This window comes from Protopterus annectens, chromosome 14.part0, assembly GCF_019279795.1.
Source record: "Protopterus annectens isolate FY-2018-M chromosome 14.part0, PAN1.0, whole genome shotgun sequence".
NCBI lineage: Eukaryota > Metazoa > Chordata > Ceratodontiformes > Protopteridae > Protopterus > Protopterus annectens.
Window position 1 is genome coordinate 657353247 of NC_056748.1, and position 18566 is coordinate 657371812.

An 18566-nucleotide genomic window follows, 5' to 3' on the forward strand; every position below is an offset into this window, starting at 1 on the left:
AGCCAGTTGGCAACCCATCTTGTGACACAGGGATTTATACCTAGTTTAGTGAGTTTATCTATAATTCCAGAGTGGGGGATGGTGTCAAAAGCCTTGGCAAGATCTAGATAGGCTGTGTGAACCACCTTACTCTCGTCTACAGCTTTGAGGTTTAGGAGACATGATCTGCCTTTTACAAACCCAAACTGGGTGGGGTCCAGAGTTTGGAGATTATCAATGTCTTTGTTTATAAGTTCCATGATGATATGTTCAATGGCCTTGCAGACCAGGCTCGTCAGGCTAATGGGGCGGTAGTTCCCAGGGTCTGTGGTGGCTCCCCCCTTGTGGAGTGGGATAACCGTCACTGTGCACCATTCAGCGGGCACAAAGCCTGAGGTGAGGCTATGACTGAACATGATACTTAGGTGGGGAGCCAGTTCGTTCTGTAGTTCATGTAGAACACAGCCTGGTATGTTGTCTGGTTCCATGGATGCTGTGTTCTTGACTTTGGGGAGTGTGGTTTTTACCTGTGCAGCCATAATTACAGGAACTTTGCATTTTTCCAGTACAGAGATGGGCTCTTTAGGAAGTGAGAGGGGGTAAAGTTAGCACTGAACCTATCTGCCAGGATGTTGGCAATATCAAGTGGGTCTGTATATTTAGTGCCATTGTGTTGCAACTCAGAGCAGATCTGAGTGTTGCCATTGAGATTCTTGACATAGCTATAGAATGCTTTGTGGTTGTCTTTAGAATCAGTGGCAATTTTGTTTTCTAGCTTTGGAGGATTTTATCAGGGATTGCAGCTTCTTACTGAGGCTGACCAGGGAGCTCCTCCACTCATGGGATTTTACTCTTTTTTGCAACAGTTTCTTCCTTCTGTTGTACAGTTTGATTTTGGCAGGGGACCACCAGATTGGCTTCCTTTTTTTGGAGGATAGTGTCTTGGTTCTTTTTGGGATAGCACGCTCCATGCACTCGTGTAAGTGCTTATAAAGTGAAATTGTGTAGGATTCAGTAGTCGAAACTGTATTGTCCATCTGCATGGGTATCATGAAGTTCACCACTTCTATCTTAAGAAGCATGAAGTTGGCTTTGGAGAAATTTTTTACCATGGTTTCCTTAATGGGGGCTGGGGGCAGGATGTGGATATCTAGGGTAATTAGCGTATGGTCGGATCGGACCAATAAGGCGAAAACTTCAGGTGTGGAACACCGGTCACTCATGTTGGTAATGACTAGATCTAGGATATTGTTGCCTCTGGTGGGGGTGTGTATAAGTTGATCCAGGGCATTGGAGTTTATGACTTCCAGAAAGTGTTGAGCGAAGGAGTGGGTACATGAGTAGTTTTTCCAGTTAATGGTGGGGTGGTTGAAATTGCCCATTATTAGGGTGTTTGGTTGAACCCTAATATTTTACAGTACATCAAGAAAAGAGGAGTGGGAATCCTGTGGCATGGTGGGGGATCTGTAGCAAGCTACAATTTGGATTGCAGTTTTGCCCAGAGTTAGTTGCACTTGGATAACCTCGGCTGCATTATGCTGAGCAACTAGCCTGGAGGTGTGGATATCCTTAATGAATATGGACACACCTCCACCTTTGGTGTTATGGTCCTGGTTACATGGCCAAAAAGTGTGATATGAATTATAGCCTGGTAGTGCAGGGGTGCTCTCTGGAGCCTTGATCCAGGTCTCAGTCACTGCACAGATATCGAAGTCCTCCATTTTAAGGAGTGCCTCGAGTGAGTGCATTTTGAGATTTAGACTCCTAGCATTGAGTATCATCACCCTCAGTTTTTGCTTGCCTGTTCCTGTTACGGTGGTGAATTTGTCATTTGAACCTTGCCTAAAAAAGGCACTATAGGGGTGGCAAGAACCTTAGCCAATATCCAGAATCCCGGGGTGACAGGTGCAGGCCATCTCTGACAAAGCATCATGGTCTGTCGACCATGTCATCCCAGGCAGACAGATACTGTATCCCTTTTGAATGACACCAGAAGCTTAGCCAATTGTTGAAGTCAATAATTTTTGTCCTTGTACTGCAGTATCATTCTGGGTGATGGCAGAATACTGCTCAGGGCTAGGGTCAAACCTGCCTGGGCTACAAGATCGGAGAGCTCTTCCATGTGTCTTTTAATGTTGTCCAGGGAGGTACGTCTCAGGTCATTCACACCAACATGGACAATGACAGAGTCATATTTGTACTTGTTGTGGAGTGATCTGAGTGCGTGGGGTATGTGGTGGATCCTGGAACCAGACAGGCAGCTGACAGTAACCTTCTCCTTGTTTAGCCTGGTGAGTGGGACATCAGTGTGCCTGACTATAGAGTCACCTATGACTAGCATGTTGGGTACGTTGTTTTGCCTTATTAGCTGTGGGTTGTGTTGGGGGGGTGGAGGTTGCTTGCATTTCAGCTTTGGAGATCTGTGTTGCTTGAGCAGATTATTATTCTGAGCCTCCGCAAATGTTTTTGTGTTTCTATGTGTGGATTTTGGCGGTGTAGATTTAGTGAGACTATGTGATGAGTGTGGTGTGGTGCAAGTGTTTACCTTCTCCTCTTGACTATTAAGTTCAGTCTTGGTTGGAGAGAGCTTTACCTCCAGTTTGGGTAGTAAGTGCATCTTTCACAGGTTGTACTGTTGGGTGGTAGGAGGAGAGGGTTGTCTGTGTACATGAGGCAATTTCTACATTGCCCAAAGATGCCCAGATTCATCAGATAGACAGGAGAGAACACTGGGAGCTGACCCTTGGACATGCCTGAATAAAAAACTATTTTCCTCTAGATAAGTGAGTACAAGAGCAGTTTTTTCTCTAAACAAGTGAGGAAAGTAAGCACCAAAACAGTTTTCCTCTAGGTAATGAGGAAGGTGGAGTGCTGTAGTAATTAGTAGGTTATTTAGTGGTTACAACAAGTTCTGAACAAGTGCTGATCACGAATAAGCAAATTCAAGTGCTAAAACTAAGAATCTGTATCTGGACTAAACTAGTTACAGGAAAAGGGGGAAACAAGTGCGAATGCAAGCTTTTAAATCAGAAAGTTGAGAGAGATGGAAAAACTGCCCAAACGGCCAATAACTACAATTTCTGGACCAGAACCACTCCTTATGTGGCAGACAGTTTACCTAGTGCTTACCACTCCCACTGATAAGCTAGAAAGTTTCCCTCCAACACAGAAAGCTGGGGGGGTGGCTCAGAATCTTACATACAGTCCTGGATACAGCAAATCTGAATCTGGACTACACTAGTTACAGGAAAGGTAGGAAACGGGCTTAGATTTTTTTTTATATACAATAAAGTAGGTAAAACAGCAGTAAAAACAATTTAAAAGCAGTGCAAGCTAGCACACTTGAGTATGTAGCAATGTTAGACCAAACAGTTTAAAAAAATGCAATTAAATTAAAAATGACTAAAAACAAGTGCAGGAGGAGTCTATTAGGTAGAATGAGGTAAAGAGATGGAACTAGGGGGAGTGTCCCAGATCAAATCTACAATGGGGGTGAGCAACTGCAAAAGCCTCCAAATTTAAACAAGACAGGAATAGGGAGGGTGGATAGGGGAAAACCAACACCTTCAGCAGAGATCTGAAAAACTATACAGTGAAGCAAAAATAACAGTGCACAACTCTGAAGTCAGCCAGCAATGATATAAAATTAGTCAAGCAACAATTAACAGTACACAACTCTGAAGTGCCAGAAAAATATACTTAGCTCTGTATATTTCTAGATAGTTTGAGGAGCACTCTGTCAGGACACAGGAAGGCTCCAGCAATGAGGGTATTTTAGGCTCATCTATTCTCATGTAATTATAGGTGTCCACATTAATCAACCTTTCCTTCAACGTGCCATTTCGCACCATATCTACTTTTTGATATGAAATGTTAATTTCATTTTTAGACATCCTATTATACTTATTAGTATCACCTAAAATGTAACACATTTTATACTCATATAAAATCATGTCCATAATTACGGCTCCACCCCCTTTATCATGTTTCATAACCCTGATTTTACTATTCCATTTGAGTTCTTACAACACATTCTTTTCACCTGTAGTTAAGTTAGATCTAGATTTACCCTTCAGAGATTCTTTCCTAATCTCATTCTCTACAAGTGCCTCAAAGTGTTTTAGCTGAGGGTGTAGGGGTCAGTTAAAGGTGCTTTTCTTTGTTAACTCTTTAACGACCTTCTGCGTAAGTGTATTTGTTGACAATACAAGGTCCAAATTAATTTCCCTCACAAATAGCTTGAGGTCTAAAGTTACCTTATTTAGGTCTCCTCCCTTTTGAGGAATAATATGTTAATAATCCATTCTAAGCTGCTGTAAGTGAAAATATTAAAATGATTCCAGGCAAATCTATAGTTTTAACTAAGAATCTCTGTAGTTGGTGGTAGAGCAGTCCCCATATGGGAGAGGGGTGTTAATATCTCCCTCTCCCCACTTTGGCCAACAGTATTGGGGGAGTAACCAGTAAAGAGACAGTGGTAGTGTTGTCGCCTCATAGCAAGAGGTTCTTCGGGTCAATTCTCGGCTGGGGTGCCTCCCGTGCGAAGTCTGCATGTTCTCCCTGCGTTCGTGTGGGTTTCTTTCGGGTGCTCTGGTTTCCTCCCACGTTACAAAGACATTCATTTAGAGAGTTTCTCCCCGGCCCTCTACTGAAAATTGGCTTTGTTCCAAGTCGGACTTTCATGGTTAACAAATGTTAAATAAATAAATAAATAAAAATAAAAAATAAATAAAAACTTAAGTTTAGGATAACTCCTTTTTTGTTTGTACTCCACAACATCCCTTTCAGCTTCCTTAATGTCCTATTAATCAAACCATCACATTTGTCATCAGTCCTCTTCCTAATATTAAAATATTCCTCTTTCAGTATCAACAGTAAACAAAAGGTCCTTTGTAATGTTATAATCCAACTCCTTAATTTCCTTGTGTAATGAAACTTTAATTCTATCATTCTCCTTAATGATAACCCTTAAAATTTTAGTCCCATAACGATTAAAAATAGCAATAAATTCTACATAAAATTTAGCACCCTCTCTTACATTATTGAAGCATTTCCAAACTTTAAGGCCTTTTGGGGCAATGCCCAAACTAACACATTCCTTTAAATATGCATTTTCAATTTCTAAAGATCTATATTTAAGCATTGTCAAACAACTTTTTCAAACTTTTGTTGTAAGAATCAGTTTGTGGTTCTCTCCTATGTTCATTAAATTTAAATTTCTGAGTAAAATTACAGAAAAAACAGTTGCAGAGTTCAATGTTATCCTGAAAAGATATAGAAAGTACAGTTGTGTACACTTACCATAAATGTAGATGTTAGAGTGTATTCACTGTTGTAGTCATTACATTTGGGTTATGTGCTTGCAGGTAGCCTTCAGTTGGCCTGATTAACAAAGTCTTGGGTCCTGCGTCAGTTGCTGTCCCTTCTTCCATGACGTCAGGTCATCAGGGGTATAAAAACATGCAGCTGACGCCATTACATCAGTTTTTCTTGCCCCAGATGTCAAGTGCCCCCTAATGGGAAGCAATTAAATATAAAAGTACAAAGATATACCTCCAACAAAAAAACAAATGCACCAAAAAGGCTTTTAAGCATAGTAAAGGAAAGTAGAGGTATAGGCAAAAGAAGTTAGGGGGCTGGAGGGAGGGTAACCAGGACTACATCAGTGAATACACTCGAACATCTACATTTATGGTAAGTGTACACAACTGTACTATGTTCTTCGTGTTTCACTGTTGCAGTCACTACTATTGGGTAGATTCTCAAAGCTATGGCTGGGAGGAGGAATTTAGATAGCATTAGGGCCAGCTATAAGCCCCTGCCAAGACTGCAGTGGCAAAGCCAGCTCTGGATTTAGAGAAAATTGGCAAATGATAATGCTTGGTGAAACTATGTACAGAACTCCAAGTAGCAGCTTCTAGGATGTCCCTGGTAGGGACACCTCTGAGAAAGGCTGTAGAGGTAGATGCAGCCCTGGTGGAGTGAGTTATGATCCCCTGGGGGATAGGTTTTCCATGGTGCTTATAGCAGAAATTAATGCAATGGCTTATCCATTTAGAAATTGTTTGCATCTGCCCCTGCAGCAAATGCCACCAGCAGTTGTTCAGATTCCCTTTGAGGTTTAGTCCTGTCCAAGTAGAATCTAAGTTGTCTGTGCACATCTATGGAATGCAGTATCCGTTCCCCTTTATTTTGTGGATTGGGAAAGAAGGTTGGCAAATAAATGGACTGATTAAAGCCACACTGGATACCACCTTGGGGATGAAGGATGGATTGGTTCTGAGGGACACCCTGTCTGCAAGAAAGATGGCCTGTAGTTCAGATACCATTCTAGCTGAAGTGATTGCTAAAAGGAAAGCTGTTTTCCAAGAAAGAAATTTTAAGTCTGCAGTAGCAGCTGTTTCGAAAGGAGGTAGAGTGAGTTTCTTCAAGACAATGTTAAGGTCCCAGGCTGGGGTTGGAGCTCTCCTGGGTGGTCTCAAATGTTTGGCCCCTCTGAGGAACTGCTTGAGCAGTGGATGAGAGAAGAGGGGAGGTTCTGTGTTATAATGAGCTGAAATGGCTGAGGCATGGATTTTAATGGAGGAAAAAGACAGGCCCTTGTGAAGCATCTCAGTTACGTATTGCAAAATCTGAGGTAAATTGGGCGCTGCTGTGCTCATCCCTTGAGATTGGTCCCAGGCACAGTATCTTTTTCATTTTTCAGCATAAGATTTTCTAGTACTAGGCCTCCTTGCCTCTAAACTGATATCCATCATAGGGTTGAGGGATGGTAAAGGAGAGATTAAGTAATTTGCCAGGCTGCAAGGGGTTCAGTGTTAGAAGCTGAGGTTGCAAATCTGGTTCTCCTGCTGAGACAGCATGGGAGGAGTCTGAGGCAGGTGCCATGGAGATTAACTGTGACGCACTGCACAGGAGAGGGTACCAGTGTTGGCGCGGCCAGTCTGGAGCAATCAAAATCATCCTTGGTTTGTTCCGTTTGATTTTTAGCAGTACTTTGGAGAGCAGAGGCAGAGGGGGGAAGGCATAGACTGATAGGTTTTTCCAGCTGAAGGACAGAGCATTCACTTTCCAGGAGTCCTTGTGCAAAATCTGTCCAATTGGTAGTTCTGGAGCGAGGCAAACAGGTCTATATCTGGGCTCCCCATTTGCTTGTCAACATGTTGAAAATTCTTGGTTCCAGTTTCCACTCATGTAGGTCCACGAGGTTTCTGCTTAGTCCGTCTGCCAGTGTATTTAATTTTCCTGGCAGGAATTGAGCTTGTAGGTGCACTTGGTAGCTCAAGGCTGTGTTCCACAATGCCATGGCTAGTCTGCAGAGGGGGTAAGAATGTGTACCCCCACCCTGCTTGTTTTTGTACCACATAATAGTGGTGTTGTCCGTTTTTACCATTAGTTGTCCTGGAAGAATGTGGTCCTTGAAGGCTGTCAGAGCATTCTGTACAGCTATTTCTTTTTGATTGATATGCAGGTGCATTTGACTTGGGTTCCATTTGCCCTGAATGCACTTCCCTGCCAGGTGAGCCACCCCATGCATAGTCTGATGCATCTGTTGTTAGGGTTTGGGTGGCAAGGGTTGGTGTGAAAGGTAGTCCCTTGTTTTGGTGGCAGGCCTCTGCCCACCAAAGGAACTCTAGGCATAGGCAAGGTATGATAGGAATAATTGTTTCTAGGTCTTGAGAATGTTGACACCATAGGCTTTTTAGATACCACTGTAGTTTCCTCATATGCAGTCATGCATATGGAATTAGAAAAATGCAGGAGGCCATGAACCCCAAGGCTCGCAGTATTTATCTTCAAGATAGCAGGGTTTTTGTGGCCACTTGTTTGAAGTAGGTTGTCAAATGGATTTGTTTCTCTGACATGAGGTAAGCCATCTGGGAAGTTGTACTCAAGCTTGCTCCCAGGAATATAATTTGTTGACAGGGTACCGGGTGTGATTTCTTTTCATTTATGGTGTACCCCAGACAAGTTAGAACCCTTTGTACAAAGGCCAGATGATTTCTGCCTGAATTAGACAATCGTCCAGGTATGAGTATATTTGAATATTTCTTTGCCTGCAAAATGCAATAACTGGAGCTAGGCACTTTGTGAATACCCTGGGCACAGTAGGGCAGTGCAGAGAAGTGATAGTGCATGTAAGCCTGCTTTGAAGCGTAGGTATCTTCTGCAAGATTCCCTGATTGGGATGTGCAGGTATGCTTCTTTTAAACCTAGTGATGTCAACCAGGCATCTTTGCCTAGCACAGGAAGTAATTGGTGAAGAGTCAGCATCTTGAATTTTGGAATCTCCAAAAATGTGTTTAAAGTAGACAAGCCCAGGAAAGGATGCCATGAATTGCCTTTTCTGGGTATCAGGAAAAGTCTTGAGTAGAAACCTTGTCCCTTTTCCTCTTCTGGTACCAGTTGAATAGCCCCCATGCTTAAGAGAGAAAGTACTTGTTTTTGGGCCTCTGCCTGTTTTGGGAGTAGGTCAGGCCACCTGCTTGGTGTTGGCAACGTGTGGAAGTGAAATCTGTATCTCTGGGACACTATATTTAGAACCCATTTGTCCTGGGTAATGAGTTCAAAATTCTTTGCATGAAGAGCAATCTTTCCCCCCAAAGGGGCAGGCAGTTGGTAAGTGCTTGGAAATTTTAAAAGGAAGTCATTGAGACGGTTTACTATAGGAGGGAGTCTTATTATTCCCAGGTTTGGAAGTGGAGGCCCCCCACTGCTTAGTTCTGTGTCTCCCCTCGGACTGAAACTTGGGGTTTTTGCTGCGTCTGTGTTTGGCTTGAGAAGACCTGGAAGGGGCTGGAAAGGACCAATTCTTAAAGGGCCAGTGCCTACTAAATCTAGGAGGCTGAACTTGTAAAAAATCTTTAACAGTTTGCATAGATTTAGCTTTATCTTCCATCTTTTTAAGAACTTCCTCAGCCTTGTTGCCAAACAAGTGGCCCTGATTTAAAGGAGCATCCAACAATTTAGCTGTAACATGATCAGGCAAAGATTGCTCCTTAAGCCAAGCATGCCTTCTGAACACAGACCCAGTAACAGCAGCCCTGAAAAAGGCCTCTAATGAATCAAAACCACATTGCATGGTATGTTTTCCAAGTTGTTCAGCAGAAAGCATTAAATCCTGTAATTCTTTATTTTCCACACAGTCAGGAATCAACATCATTTTCTGTTTAAGCAGTCCAATAACATGTTGCCAATACTTTAACATATGAAACTGGCAGTTTAAAGCCCTAATGGCCAAGGCTGCAGAAGTGTAAACCTTTTTACCCCATCTATCCAGTGCAGTGGAGTCTCTATCAGAAGGGGTAGGATTTTTAGCAGTAGAAGCCTTAATGCCCTTGGGTCCCTGTGAAATAGTCTCTGGATCTGCAATAGGATTTTTGAAAAGGAACTTGTGGGACTCAGGGACCCTGTTGTATCCATCAGGATTTCTGGGAGCAGGAGGCAGGGAATCAGGGGCAAAACTAGATTCCGGAAAAGCATCATCAACAATGTCTAGTACAGGAGGAATAGCTAAAGGCCTATGCTGAGGTACGAGAAGGAAATCCCTAAGCCTCTTTTTTTGAATCAGAAAAATCCTGGCTTTCCCCAGTGGAAATGCTCCCTTAGAGTATGTAAGTTTTCCCCAAAAAAAAATCCTCAGGAGGGGAAACACAGGGAATGGAGTCCTCTGCATCAGAATCTTCATAAGTAGATAAGGGCAAATCCAGATTATCAGAAGAAAAAAAACAGAATCCTGATCAGAAGAATCATAATCAGCTTCAGTTGGGGGGGTGGGGTGGCTACCCCTGATTACAGCTATTAGATCTTCAGCCATTCTTATTTGTTTTTTAGGCATAGAGGCCTGAGCATGTGGCCTGGGCGTCAGTTTTTAGGCATGGATTGAGATTTAGGCCTAAGTAAAGAAGGAGGTGTCGGTGTAATATACAAGTCCGTAGGCCTGAATACACCCCTCAGAAGCCGGTGCCTGCACAGCGGCTCTGGACCCATCCAAGGTAGAGACATCCGCAGGTTCCATAGTTGAAGCATCTCGCAGTATACCGGACTCCAAATGGGTCTCAGTAGAGGCCTGCGAATCAGAAGTAGCAGGTATCAGGGGCTGCAAAAGCACCTCAATGAGTATCAGTGAACTGGCGACTGGCTTAGGAGAAGCATCGTCAGCAGTTTTGGAACTCGACGGCCTGTCTCTGTCTTTATCTTTGCGTTTTTTTGGAATCCCGGTAGTCGGATGGCTAACCAACACTCCTGGATAATAAGAGAACCAAAATATTTAGAGGCGAAAATATACCGACAATGGATAGTGCACTGATTAAATAAAGCACAAAACCGACAGCAAAGTACGTCGTGGTCAGGGCCTGAGCAAGGAATACAGTAAGAATGAAAATCTTTATGAGGTATTTGCTTTCCACAAGTAATGCAATTATTAACTTTTACTGACACTGGTAAGGAGCAAGAAAAAGTTTCCCAGACGGGGTACTTTGCTTTAGATGAAGACTTCGGTTCTGAAACTCGAAAACGAAAATGTCAGGAGTCCGCCAACCGGCACTTGCGAACTGCTTCTGCTTTGGCCACCGCACGGCAAGAAAGACTGATGTAATGGTGTTGGCTGCATGTTTTATACCCCTGACATCATGGAAGAAGGGACAGCAACCGACGCAGGACTCAAGACTTTGTCAATCAGCCCAACTGAGGGCTACTTGCAAGCAGATAACCCAAATGTAATGACTGCAACAGTGAAACACGAACATCAGTCCTCTATTTTGCTGGTTGGCAAGGAGATCCACTTGCTGATGTTCATTCATCTAAATATTCTATTCTTTGCACCTCTTAACAAGATCCTTGGGGTTCTCTGGAAGTTCGTATCCATATTTACAGAATTAAAACCATTCAACTCCATTTGGTGAACTCCATCACTGTTATTTTCACTTGCTACTCACTTAGTGTGTGGATAAACTTACCATATTTTGCATTGTACAAGATAATTTTTCCCTCTTCCACCCACCTGTCCTCGCCTCCAATTTTGGATCTCCAAAGGGGTAGGTACTCTAAAGGGTCATCCAAACTCCCTACTCTTTCCATTTCATCACTCTCCTGCTGTTCAATTCAGTATTGATCACCCCCCTTTTTGGCTACTAACTAATGGTTCCTGATATTCTAACAGGTTCATATATCTATTTATATTTTTAACTAATTTTTAATTAACATTTTTATATTGAATTTAGATTATTCAATATTTTAAGAAAAACAAAATTTTATACATTACGTGGGATATTGATGTAGGCAACAAAAAAGGTATTAGTGGTTCATTTGCATTTTTAATTAGATTGTTTTCAGTATTTAAGAGACTGTAATGACATTAGTGTTGCATCTCAAGAAGTCTTTTACAGGAAAGACAAAACGCGGTAACTCAGTTAAGTGTTTCTGGTCAATTTTTATTTTGTGATTCAATAAAGCTGAGTGGAATACAAGTTTGTGGAACCAAAGTGTTTTCTCCTTCCAAGTGCCTTTTTCAGAATTCTTCTTCTTCTTTCGGCTAGGGGTCGCCACAGTGGATCACCTGTCCGCTCATGATTGGCAGTGGAGTTTTACAGTGTCAAGTTGCCAGTCTGGTGCCTAACCTTCCACAGAAGGCACACACACACTCACACCTAGGGCCAATTTAGAGTGTCCAATCCACCTGCAGCATGTCTTTGGGATGTGGGAGGAAACTGGAGCACCCGAAGGAAACCCACGCAACCACAGGGAGGACATGCAGACTCCACACAGAAGGCACCCCAGCTGAGGATCGAACTGGAGAACCTCTTGCTGTGAGGCGACAATGCTAACCACTGCACCACCGTGGCCGCCTAAGTGCATTTTTCAGAACATACTGTATTAAATTAATGCTTTGCCCCTACACAGCTTCCAAAACTGTGCAACCTACCTTAGCTGTGGTGTAATCAGACAACTGTTAATTTGTAAAAATCATTTCCTCATCCACAGAGTCCATCTGTCTTAATATACAACCAAGCATCCAAGCAGCTTTGGAAACTGCTGTTCCACACTTTTTTATAATCATCTCCAAGTGATTCTTTTTTTTTTTTGTTACTTGAATCCCTCACATTATATTTTTTATTCATTCTGTGATAAACTACTTGATCCAAATTCAGGGTCCCAGGAAGTAAACTATTCTGGCACTCAGTATGTGCAAAGTAATGAAATTAATCTTAACAAGGCACCAGTTTACTGCAAGACACACACCCAACACACTTTTAAGGGTAATTTATGGACACAGAGAAGACACACAATGCTTCACACAAAATCAGAACTGAACTGCAGAACCAAGTACTGTGAGGCAGCACTGCTATCCACTGAAAGGTTGTGCCACGGTATTTTCAAAACAACCAACACAAGAAACTTTGATATCCATGGCAATGTTTTTCCCTTATCCAGCCTGCAGTAGTTGTGGTTTTAATTGGCAACACAGATCTTTATAAATTATTATACCTCTTTTCAATATGTCTCAAAATCCAAAGACTTATCCTCTTCTCCCACACCTGTGTATAAAAATGAAGTAAAGACAACAATAAAGTACATCTAAGGAAGAATATAGATAGTCATTGTACAGGTATGAACTATACCGTTTGCAAACAACCACAGGAATAAAAGATTAAAAGTTTTCTAAAATGCAGACTAGAGTGTGAGAAAAATGAATCAGTAAAGCTGACACAATTTCTAAGTGGTAAATTAATTCAGGTGAGCTTAGATGCACAGGGCTGTTTTTGTTCGGCTCATCATAAAGCAGTATCATTGCTAGAGCAGGGCACAGTGGTGGGCTGCATCAGGTGCAAGCTGTTGGGGGGGCATGACTGGCAGTGGGACTGAGATGCCAATCAGACACAAATGCAGTACCATTACAGTCAAACAATTGCAGATGGTCTCTCATTTGAGTGTGTGATATTAACTGTTAAACTTTTTTAGTACTCAAATTTTGATTGAGGGGGACATCAGCCTGATGACTTCTCAGGACACCAAATGATCCAACTACAAGGGGTAATAAAGTTCACTATTATGTTAAAGATAAAAAAAAAATCACACATGTGGCTTGAAAACAAAGTTTCAAAGTATTCGCAAATTAAAAGTAACAAAGGTCAGTGGCAATACATACCTTTGGTTGCCAGTAGCTTCTTCTGTTCATAGTCATATGCCTGAAATATTGAAAGACAAAATATACGTTTTAGTTAAATACATGCCAATTCACCATTCTCTTCATTTCAGTGGGGGGGGGGGGATCACCATAGTGACTATATTAGTGTCCAAAGAATACAAATATCTGCACATAAGTCTGGCTGCTTGATATGAGAAGGCCAGTTCTCCAACTTGACATTGAAATTTTAGTGCTAGTAATAATGCAAAATTAAAAGACCCGTAGATTATTTTCTCTCATAGTAGATTTGTATATTTTGCTTTATTGATTAAAACCTATTCAGTGTCAGGAAATACTCCATTTCTCAGTTTCCTTTGAAAACAAGACAGATACCATAAACGCAAGTAAAACACTTAGCATTACAATTACTTGTATTAGTATGCAAATTTTAAAATAATTATGCCAAAGAGCATATCACTTTGGCTAATCTCTGTGGCCTTTAACCAAGGAAGCCTGTTAAAGGTGTTTTGACAATTAAGTACTTTTGTCTTTCACAGAAACAGGTTTTGCTCAACAGAAATATATGTTCAACAGAAATATATGTTCAGTTATCACCTGGAGATCATGTTACATAAAACAAGACAGAAATACAAGGGAGCTACTACTTCTGAAATGCTTTAAATGATGTAGTTTTGTGAATCATAAATATCATTTTTTAGGGGAGGCCAGTACATTTGCTTATCAAGAGGATGAGCTGCATATAAGGTGTATTGTAGATAAACAGGTGCAGCCTCAGCACACTGCTGTTCTATATTTATCAGACCACTACAGCTCTTGGGGTTTTCAGGGGTAAACACATCAAAGCTGTCTCACTTGAAAAGTACAGACTGAAATGAATGACTGTAGTTGTTAAAAACCAGCATGATGTTCTCTCTCTTCTAGGTTTCCATAACTCTGTAAACTACTACTGAGTGTTGATATCTGTGGGAATGTACATTCAAAATCTAACTGTATGTTACTATAAAGTTCATTCCACTTCATCTTTTTAAGATGTACTGTGCATCACATAGTGCAAAAGATTTGCAAAGGAATAAGACTGGACCAGGCATTAAATCAAGCCTGAAGTTAAAGCACTGTCTTATCCAAAAGCACTCTCTTCATTAAAAAAAATAAATAATTTATTTATTAAAATTCATTTTCTGAAAGTGCTTTGAAACTTTAATGGGTGAAAAATGATGCTGGTTTTTCAAAAAGAGGCACTAGCAACTAGTTCAAAAGCTTAAGAAATTATATACTACTATCTGCCTGAATAAAGGAAGAATTTTCACAAGTTTATCAAAAAGTTTTATAAAAACTTTGAATTTTGACCAATTGTTTTAAGGTGTTTGTATTGACAGAGTACCCACTAGAGGGGGAATAACATCTGGAATGTCGTGCTTACTAATATGGGGGCATCTTGCACCATTCTCCTTGCTTATCGTCATCACTTGATTGGACTGACCATAAAGTAGTCTCCTTTGAAATAAAACTGAAACCAGAGATCCTTTCTACCCAAGGTACCTTAACAAAATCTTTTTAAGGGCAAGCTACACACTTCCTAAGTGATTCACTGGTAAGCTTCAAATCTCTAGCGAACACATTTAACTCCAATGAATATGTGGAAACATACACCACCACACTACACCAGCATGTAAATAGCTGCATAGATGCAGCAAAAGCCTGTAGTAAGTGCAGGGCAAACAAACAAACCTTCATGGTAGAACCATGTCAACAAGCTTTACAATAAAAGGAAAAAAATTTTAACCAAAAATAAGAGTCATTTGCAGAATGTTACAGCCCTTGTCAATAAAATAAACAACTCATGAACTTAATAAAATCCACCAAAGCCAAGTCTGAGGCTAAAATAGCTAACGAAGCCAAAGACAATCAAAATCTCAAAAGCACAATGCAGGAATATGCTGAGCATATTGTTAATTTTATTAATTTTATTTATTTAACATTTGTTTACCGGGAAAGTTGAATGGACACAGGTTCTTTTTCAGCAGAGGCCCAGGGAGAAAAGCTCCATGAGTAACAGTAAATTTTAATGCACAAATTAAAATAATCAGTGAAAGTATAAAGTAAACACAATGTAGCATAGATAAGAAAATACAAATTTGTTACATCATGACAACAAAACCTAGGCTTTGAACATAGCTATTACTATTTTTAAAGTATGACATGTCAAGATATAAGGTTAAGACAGACCAATAGGAATAAGAGATTAAACACTGGTGAAGAAATTGCCTATGGTTGCAGTATGCTGTGATGGATCAGAGCATTCCCAAGGGGTTAGTACAGGAACATAGCCACTTATTTTTTAGATAAGCTTTAAGTGATGGCTTAAAGTGGTTAGTGGACGAGATTGACAGAATGGAGTTAGGAAGGAAGTTCCATATATGAGATATATAGCTGGAAAATAAAGATTCTTCTGCAGTATTGTTGGCCCTGGAGACAGTGAGTAAGTTGTTATCGTTAGACTGAAGTGGTCTGCTGGAACTAAGGAAGGAGGAGATTTTGTAGTGCAGTGGCTCTGGATGGTTGTGTTAAATTTTGACAGTTAGAGAGAGTTGGTTGTAAAGAATAATGTTGGGATGTTCAAGCCAGTCTAGTATCCTTAAAGCTTTTCAATGGTGTGTTCTATATGGGCAGTCAGATGCAAACCTAGCAATTTTATTATAACATGCTTCTAGCTTAGATAAATCAGTTTTCCTAAGATTAGTTAAAACTGGAGAGGCATATAGTAGAGTGGAGAGCAGATGGGTTTGTGTGAATATAATTTTGGCCATTTTGGTCAGGAACCTTATGCCTATATAGACCATTTTTTATGGACTTTTTTACTGTTGGGGAGACATACAAGTCAAATTTTAGGTTACTGTCTATTTCCACTCCAAAAAGCTGTGTATGAGTTGTTGGGTAGATGACAGTATTGTCTTTGGCTATTATATTAAACGATGGGCCTGAGACAGATATCTTGTTAGGTTGGAAGAGTAATAATTTAGTTTTGTTTGGGCTCAGGATTAGATGGGCATTGGCTAATCATGTTTCAACAGAAGTGAAAGATTCCTGTGTTTGAGAATGAAGAGCTAATAGATAAGTGGCGGCACAGATAAGTGTTGAATCATCTGCATACTGTATTATAGAACCATGTGGAGTAGCTGTGTGCAGATTATTAGTAAAGAGGGAGAAAATGACAGGGCCTAAGACAGATCCTTGGGGGACACCAATAGATAAATGAAGACACTGAGATAGTTCACCTTGCCACAGAACAGGTTGTTGACGGCCAGATAAATAGTTATTAAACCAAGCTGTGGCAGACAGTGAGGAGGATAGTTCAGTTAGTACATCTATTAGTTTGGAATGGGAGACCATATCAAAAGCTTTTGATAGGTTTAGAAAGACAGCAGATACAAACTTGTTATTCCTGTGCTGGTAATGATGTTACCTACACCGAGGCTGAAGATTACCTACTGGCTGATAAATGTGGCTCTAACTTTATCCCCTCTCCACTCCATCTGTCCCTTAAGATATAACTGAAACTGGCTCACCTCTAGCTATCACATAAGACCAAGTCCACAGAGTGCTATCAAAAGCTAAAAAAATCTGGATCACTGGGTTCTGACAATATCTGTAGATGCACCTTAAATATCAAGCAGCATGATTTAGCCACACCCCTAAAAACATTGTTTAGTCTCAGCCTCCATACAGGTTTTGTACCAAGCAAACAGAGAACAGCTACAGTCATTTTCCTGCATAAGGGACAACCTTCCACAGACCCAGGCAGTCACAGAACTGCAAGTCTGACTAACCTTGTATGCAAAGACTTATAATGGAACTAACCAATGGGAACATAAGGAACCTCCAAACACTGGACTTGTTTCAGTTTTGGATTAGTCAGGAGCAGGTCACACATAACCTGGTAGATTTTCTTTGGAAAAGGTCACCAAAGCAATGGATGAAGGCAAAACACTATACACCATGTACCTCAACCTAGCCAAAGTTTTTGACACAGCAGAAAATCTAAACAAATTGTGACTAAATGGCTACATCACCTGCTGGATGCCAACTGGCTCACAGGATGCAGGAAATCAAAACAGGGGAAGTTACTTCCACAAAGAGACCAGTCACCAGAGTAGCCCCCCAGGGGTTCTATGCTGGGACCTCTTCTGTTTGGCATCTACTTTTCTGAACTAAAATCTAATACCAAAGGGCTCTGGCTGACTAAGTTTGCACATAACTGTAAGCTAGGAGCAGTTACTGAACCCCAAATGACTTGCCATCCTGCATTGTCCCAAATAAATAACTGGTGCCAAAATTATGGGCAAACTAAATGCCAGAAAGTGCATTATTGCATCCTTTGGGAGGGGGGGGGGGTCATCTACTTCAGGATATTACCATGTTTACCATACACCTCTAAGAACTGACCCAGCTAATCAGGATTCGGGAACCTATGTGAATAGTGACCTAACATTTGATCAACATACATCCATTGCCTTAAGCAATCCCTTCTACATTGTACAGCTAACAAATAAAGGGATTGGTTATAGCTATATGGATGTCACTGTCCCTTTTACTCAGCCCTCATTAGGCCAGTCGAGTATAATGACCCCTTTGGCATGTATTGGTCAAGACGCATACAACAATCCCAACCCTGCTCAACAGCCATGTGTCACCACATTCACTTTCTCCCTCAAACCTGTGACCACCTCATATATACAATGTTTCGCAAACAAACTTAAACTGTGCTGTTTTTCAGCTGATGACCTTTCAAGAAAGCACTTAAAAATAGCAGCCAATAGCATTGCCTATCCTGTCTCAATCATTATAAATAGGTCAATCCAGGAATCCCACCTTCCTTCTCTCAGGGAAAAGTCACACATTAGCCCTCTAAATTAAAGGAGGAAATTCTACAGGCATTAATAACTTTAGACCTATAGCAATCTGATCTCCCCTCACCAAAATATTTGAAAAATGCATTCAAAAACAATTGCTTGACTCTCTCCTGCAGGAAGAACTCCTTTTCCCTACTCAATTTGGCTTCCATTCTTCCCATAGTACTAGCACTGCCCCTCTAACCTACATAAATAATGTCAATAAAGCTAGAGATAGCAAATAAGTTGCTTCCTTTTTTCTAGACTTGTCAAAGGTTAAAGGTTTTCAAACGCAACTTGTCACAGCAAACTTCTACTTCAAAAGTCTTTCCTAGGTCTCTCCCAGCCCACCCTTCTGTGGTTCAAAAGCTCCTGCCCAATAGGTATCAGTCAGTAAAACAGCATTCCATGCTCTCTCTCTTTACCTCCCAGTCACCACCAGTGTACCACAAGGCTATATCCTTGGTCCCCTCCCCTCCTCAATTTTCGCCAACAATCTATACATCCGCACAACAGGCCACCCTGATACAACATGGTAGCCCTCCAAAAAC

At 41.1% G+C, this 18566-nt stretch overlaps 1 protein-coding gene across 1 annotated transcript in view; it reads right to left on the bottom strand.

Moving 5' to 3' along the window:
• The window catches only part of BICC1 (BicC family RNA binding protein 1), a 1908684-nt gene that overhangs the window by 167950 nt on the left and 1722168 nt on the right, over nucleotides 1–18566 (bottom strand). The window contains exon 20 of the mRNA XM_044056407.1: nucleotides 13127–13166. Within this exon, the coding sequence (XP_043912342.1) occupies nucleotides 13127–13166 (40 nt within the window). The remainder of the gene's footprint in view (nucleotides 1–13126; nucleotides 13167–18566) is intronic.